The 6570-nt window shown below is 40.4% G+C and overlaps 1 protein-coding gene across 1 annotated transcript; it reads left to right on the forward strand.

Moving 5' to 3' along the window:
- The first annotated feature begins 243 nt into the window (after positions 1–243).
- On the forward strand, positions 244–4418 carry sid4 (secreted immunoglobulin domain 4). The gene is made up of 8 exons (XM_004539112.4): positions 244–387; positions 1754–1909; positions 1992–2126; positions 2712–2884; positions 2991–3177; positions 3269–3448; positions 3549–3815; positions 3909–4418. The coding sequence occupies exons 1-8, from the start codon at positions 339–341 to the stop codon at positions 3911–3913; spliced, it is 1152 nt and encodes a 383-aa protein (XP_004539169.1). The 5' UTR covers positions 244–338; the 3' UTR covers positions 3914–4418.
- Positions 4419–6570: the final 2152 nt, after the last annotated feature.

Consider the following 6570-nt stretch of genomic DNA (forward strand, 5'->3'; position numbering starts at 1 on the left):
AAATAATTAATAAAACACTCACTAAATCTAATTCCGGTGCTTTTCCCCATATATCTCCTGCAAGTTCAGTGCTTGTCAACTGTGTGAAATTAGTTGTTTTAGTTGGCGTGGTCTTGGCTCAAAAGATATATCATTCAGGTCACCAGAATCAGAAAATAATTAACTGAAAAAGATTGTAAAAATATAACCGTTTAATAGCTAACTGGCATTTGTAGAGGATATTTGAATAGGGTAAGGGGTTGGTAAGGGGTTAAAGGTTGAAAGTGATAAGAGGCACAGACAGAAAGACAGACAGCGAGGTTGCACAGCAGAGAAAGTTAGTCTGCTCTGTGTTCATCATGGATTTATCACGTGGGGCTCTGATCCTGTTCTCTCTAATATACTCAGGTGAGTCATTTCATTTGATTTAATGAAAGAGGAGAAAGGCATTTGTTGGAAGATGGCAACACAATGTCTGTTTAAGTACTTTAAAGGCCTAACTGAAACAAGATTGAACCCACTGGAATAAAAATACCTGCAAGATTCACTGGGGATTATTCACAGACTGCAGTAGTTCCCATTGGAATAAAAGTACTTTCCAAGCAAAATACTGATAGGCATTAACTGTTGAAACAAACATGTTGAAATCATCATGGGGTCCTTTTGTCCCTCTGTGGGGGGGTCACTCCCACTAGGTTTATATCTGGGACTCTCCACCATTTGACCTTAGAACTGAAGAAGCTTCTCGGATGAGAGGTGAAACGTCTTCAAGTAACTTAAAGAAGTCCAGACGCTTTTCTTTACAAGCTCCTTTGACTACGATGACCTGGATGACTGAGAACCTTCACAGACATGTTGAAACAGACTTTTTTCTCCCCAGACTTAAATATAAGGGACAGCTATCTCAAACTCCACGTGTGATTTAGATAAATTAAACACATCTAACAATGTTCTGATGTTATTCAGCAAAGTCTTCATTGAGAAAAATACCTCATCTTTTGTACATTGTTGTTTCGTCATCGACTGCCCGTTCAGTCTGAGTATTTGTTCGGGTTGTTTGCTTTGGGCTCGCGTTTGTGTACTCTGTGTTTTACCCAGATGTGTCAAAAGGTTCACAAAGACGTACGTGTATTCTTACACGCAGTATAAGTATTCAAACTCAGTTCCTAGAAAAATGCAAGAATGAAGAATTGAAATAAGCCATTACCTAAATTGAGCAGTAAAATGAACATGACAGATAATCTGCACTTTATAAATGTACTTTATATTAGTTTGGATGACTTAATAATAATAACAACTAATCATTCACACAAAGTGACTATAAATAACCTGGTTTATTTTTTGAATTTTGTAATAAAATCTAGAGCTCTTTGCAATATGCTGACACTACATCAAAAGCTAGTATAGCTACAGGAACAGCAATTTAATTAACACTGAATGTGAACTGTGTTCTGAACTGTGAACATGAACACTGGCCAGGAGTCATTAAACTCTACAGTAACCTCAGTGACCTGTTGCTAATATGACCGTAAAGCAGCACAAACACTGCAACCTACATTTAATGTCCAAGCCAAGTATTTCCTAAATAGAATATAACTGAATTAACAATGAAAGCACTATTATGTTTATATTCTGAGAAAAAAGACTGCCTGAACTATAAGTCATTGCAGATTCATTACTTAAAATACTTAAAATAATAAAGTGTGTGGCCACAAAGTTTATTTAATTAAAGTATGTATTTACTGTGTGCTGATAGTTGTGTTTCTCTGTGCAGTGGCTGGTCAGGCTCCCGTCATCTCAGTGGAGCCACGAGCTGCTACTGTGCACAAAGGAGAGTCTGTCAGTTTTAGGTGCAATGTAAAACTGACAGACTCTAACCCACGGCCACTCGAGGTACAGTGGAAAAAGGCCAACAACCAAGCATTACCAGGTCAGGACAGACAACATGTTAAAACAATCACTATTGTACAGCATTTGTAAGGTCTAACTTAAGTCTCCCTGTTTCCCTGTAGACAACATAAAAGTCGGTCCTGATGGGTCTGTGCTCACGGTTACTAGCGCTGTACCTGGAAACCACGGGCAGTACCGCTGTATGGTGTCCTCCGCTGCCGGCCGCAGCACCGCCAGCGTTATGCTGACCGTCAAATGTGAGCTTGTATTCAAAGTCCAGTTTTTCCCAACTGTGCAAAACCAGAAAGCGTGGGTTCCCTGGAAACACATTTTATATACAGATGTTTTCAATGACACATAACCCTGTAAAAATTTACTATAACTTTTGTTAATGAAGGGTAAATTAGTATTTAATGAAACTTTAGGAAAAAATTGATGTTAAAAATAAAATGTTTAGGGTTTCACTGAGTAAAAAGACCGGTGCTGGTGGTGAGATCAGACAGCGTTGGGACCCGACGCTGGAAACAGTAGCTATGGTAACCGCTATCTCCACAAATTCTCTCAAAGATACGCCATGATTTTCTTCCCAAATCAGTTTAAGCTCTGCTATTGAATTCTATGTAACATTATATTGAAATGTGGGCTGGTTCTTTTAAAGGAACCAAAGCAGAACTGGTTCTGCACTGACACCAACATCATATAGGAGCAAACTACGTATTACAGTGCTGTAGGCATACATAACCAACTGTTTGCTGTCAGTCTTTTGTAAAAAAGAAAAAAAGGGGAAAAAAGGCATATTTAGAGTTTTCAGTATGTGTAGTGTATCCCTTTCTTGCTTTTAGACGCACCTAAAGTACGACTAACGCCTTCGGGGCCGCTGAGAGTCAGGAAAGGTGAGGCCGTGTCGGTGGAATGCCGTGCCCAAGGCAGGCCAAATCCCACGCTGTCCTGGAAACGCCAAGGCTCCACCCTGAAGCTGGTTACCGCTGAAGAAAATGATGTCAACACCATCAAGGTGAAATACTAACTTGTGCTCAAGTTTTGGTTAAACTGATTTTCACATTTAGGATAGAAAAATAGTTCAAATGAATGAAAAAGAAAATGATATTCTGTTTTCTCAGTTTCCTGCGATACATCCAGATGACTCGGGAGTTTATATTTGCCTCGCTGAAAACACTGAGGGGATGACTGAGGCCAAAATTGAAATCATTGTCGAGAGGGAGCCCGGGTCGCCGGTAGCTTCAGTGACCCCTACTGAAATTACGGCAGTGGAGGGACATACAGTCACAATAGAGTGTCAGGCCAGTGGTAAGATGCCTATAATGCTCATATTTTAGATGACTCATAGTTCTGCTTCTCAGTTTTCATTCTGCCCTTCAAATCTGGTCTTCCCTTTTAGGTTCCCCTCCTCCTCTTATCACCTGGTCCAAGCTACGAGCTCCACTGCCATGGAAACACACAGTTAATGGTGGAGTTCTAACACTAACCAGCGTGGGGCGCCAAGACTCGGGACAATACATCTGTAACGCGACTAACATACATGGCTACAGTGAAGCTTACTCAGATATGGAGGTGGAGAGTGAGTGGACATAAGGATATTTAAACACAGATCCCACACATCCAGAGTCCTTGCCACTGCTCATGGTAAGCAAAATTGTATCTTTCTCCTCTCCACACAGCACCCCCATACACCACCATCCTACCCGATCAGGTGAGGCTCCAACCCGGAGATGCACTGCAGTTGCAATGCCTTGCCCACGGCACTCATCCCATTCAGTTCACATGGAGTCGGGTGGGCCGGCCCAGCCTGTCCCCCACAGCAGAGCTCACAAATGACGGAAAGCTCCTGATAGCCAAAGTTAAACAAAGCGACAGTGGAACATACAAATGTGTGGCCACAAACCACATTGGCTCCACTGAGGCTACAACCAGAGTGATCATAAGAGGTGAGCTGAGTTAAAGTGAGCGGTTTCATGATTACAAATGATCTCTTTCTTTTAGATTCTAATGCTATCTTGCTTTTTTTGTTTTGTTTGCAGCTTAAGAAAACCCAGCGTGTCTCGTTGGTAAACATCTATGCAGTGCTTACACCTTGTGCAAGAATGGATCGTAATGCTGCCGACGCTCTGGCGTTTAATTGAAAGAAACCAGAGAAAATAATTAATAGGTTCATCTACATTGATGTTTGATTAAGCAAATTATGCTGAGATTTAAACATTTGGCATTACTAGGCATGTTGGGTTAATTTTCATATTTTGCAGAAAATTTTTACTCCTACTATTGTTGTCTCGTATCAGCTTTCAGGAAGCTTTTACTGGAACTCTGCATCGACTGACAGCTAACAGCATGTATGTGTGGGAGTTTTTTCTTCCACTGGAATGCATCTGCACACTGTCCTCCTCCCTTCTTGTCCTCTCCTTAGCTTACACTGTCAAAATGCAACGATACAAGATAGAAACGTTCCTGATCTAATGTACAAAACATTATAAAAGCCTTTGTTAAGAATCAAATCACTGTATACCATATTAAACAAAATTGTCTAATCTGTATTAGAAGAAATATTTTTTTTCTGAAGTGTACTTATATTAGGACTGTGCACGTTTTGAGCTATAATAATGCAATCATAAACAGTTAAACCACTCATTTGATATCCATGAGTTTAAAAATTGCTTGTAAAAATGACCGTGTAGACATTAGGGTGCCTTCTGAAGGGGAAAAACATACAAGACAACCACATGGGAGGAAATATATTTCAGATTCAGATCCACAAATGACAAAAAATACCAAAATGCACAGAAAAAATAGCTGAAAAAACCCCCAAAGTAAAATTACAACCTAGCAGCTGTGCAGCAGCCTGTTCACATCTGTGTGTTCCCAGACTCATACTATATGTAGTGTGGGAGAAATTTCATAAGTACCAAAGATGTCACCAATTCATAACCGACCAAATATGAAAAAACATCTTCCATTACAGAGTTTAATAATGATAATGTTCAGTAACGTGTTTTTATTCCTTCATAGTATTACGAAGTCTGTCATGCGGTGTAGTAGGACTCAGGCGCAGAGCAGAGTTCAGGGGAAAACAACGTTTATTTACACAATCACCAGGTGCAGATATATACAGTGAGGGGAACGGGGGTCCTAGGTCCGAAAGGGAAGTCCGGGATTGGAGTCACACACATACTAGCTCTTCTTCTTTACAGTGGTTGAAACAACAGGTTAGTCACGGGTCCGGGGAAAACTGTGCACAGGAGAAAATAAGATTACACAGAGATCGCAGCAAGTTTACAAAGCTTAAGGATTCAAGGCAGAGGTTCACTAATGTGTCTAGCATAATCATCCAGCGGTGAGGCTGTCTGCGTCCCGGCCTTAAGAGTCCAACCCGTAATCAGAGCCTGACGAGATGCAGGTGTGTGCCAAGGGCGGGAGCCTGCAGTGAGCTCCGCCCTGGCGGGGAGGAGAGAGGAGAATGTACACCAAACACATGTGGCCTTTTGGAGCTGGCCGAGCAGACACGGGGACCATGACAAAGTCGGAGAGAGACGGACTTTTAACATTTTAAAACATGAAATGTCTTCACGTCATTATTTGTTCTTTGAGCCACTTGACCAGTGGCACAGATTTGTCATAGTTAGCATATGAATTCTCACGAGTCTGGGCCAAGAATGTGTTTTTGTAATGTCACACGGTCGTGACCTTTGCTTGGTGAATTCCCATCAGTTTAGTTTTGTGTCCAGATCTAAAGAGCTTCCCACAGTTGTTTCAGTGATGGCATGGTCATAAGTTTAAAAAGAATGAGCATGCAACTATATAAAAAAAATGCTCTCAGCAATGACAGCATGACTATTGCATCTCCTTTTTCTGGGACCTAAGAGGAAGTGACAATGTGCTTAATTTGGACATCACATGAACAGTGTTTTTTTTTTTAAATTCTAAAATTGCTCTTTTGTTACTTTAATTTTTGATATTAATATACATAAAAGCAAAAACATAAATTTTCAACATGTGTTAGCAACATTTATGCAAAAAACATGCTCAGTTTCATATCTGAACATCTGTAATTGTGAGGAGCTGCATGTTGGGATAACTTGATTACTATTTTATTTTACCTATTGTCAATTACAAAATCAGTTCCTGAAAAAAAATCATTTGATCCTTTCAATTCAAATTAGTTTGTCACAGCACACTGAGCTTGTGTTAAAGTGTAATTGCAAGACCAACTGTAAATAGACCTTTGAGTCTGAACTCCTAAGTTTCTAAGTTGCCACGAGGTCATATTGTGTCATTGACTCCCTTGTGCATCATGGAGCATTTCCGGGGAAGCATATTTGTTTATGTGCTTTTTTTTACATGTATTTCCCCTTTTGGAATGCTTGGCAGTTTTTTTCAGTATTCTGGAGTTTTGGGCTTGTTCGCCTTCATTTTGTATTTTCACTTGTGTATGTTTCAGCACTAATAGTGCGAGTTACAGAAGAAAGTGTTATAATAGCAGCACCTTGCTTTTAAAAAATTGTGAAACCCAAGGTTTTCACATAAATCCCTAAACACAAGGTTTTCATGTCATCATTTTGGCATGAGATTGCCTTGTGACCATGGTATCACTTCCCAGTCACGTCCTTGACCACAATGTGGTAGTATGTGGATTTACTGCACACATACATCTCCATTGGGGCAATTAAGAGCAACCTGAGGCCTCGCACC

Source organism: Maylandia zebra, linkage group LG6 (genome assembly GCF_041146795.1).
Source record: "Maylandia zebra isolate NMK-2024a linkage group LG6, Mzebra_GT3a, whole genome shotgun sequence".
NCBI lineage: Eukaryota > Metazoa > Chordata > Actinopteri > Cichliformes > Cichlidae > Maylandia > Maylandia zebra.

Excerpts from the sequence above, each read along its gene's own strand:
- sid4 (XM_004539112.4), top strand. The coding sequence starts at position 339 with ATGGATTTATCACGTGGGGCTCTGATCCTGTTCTCTCTAATATACTCA. Across the intron at positions 3,178-3,268 it reads AATAGAGTGTCAGGCCAGTG|GTTCCCCTCCTCCTCTTATC; the intron begins GTAAGATGCCTA and ends CTTCCCTTTTAG. Across the intron at positions 3,449-3,548 it reads CTCAGATATGGAGGTGGAGA|CACCCCCATACACCACCATC; the intron begins GTGAGTGGACAT and ends CTCTCCACACAG.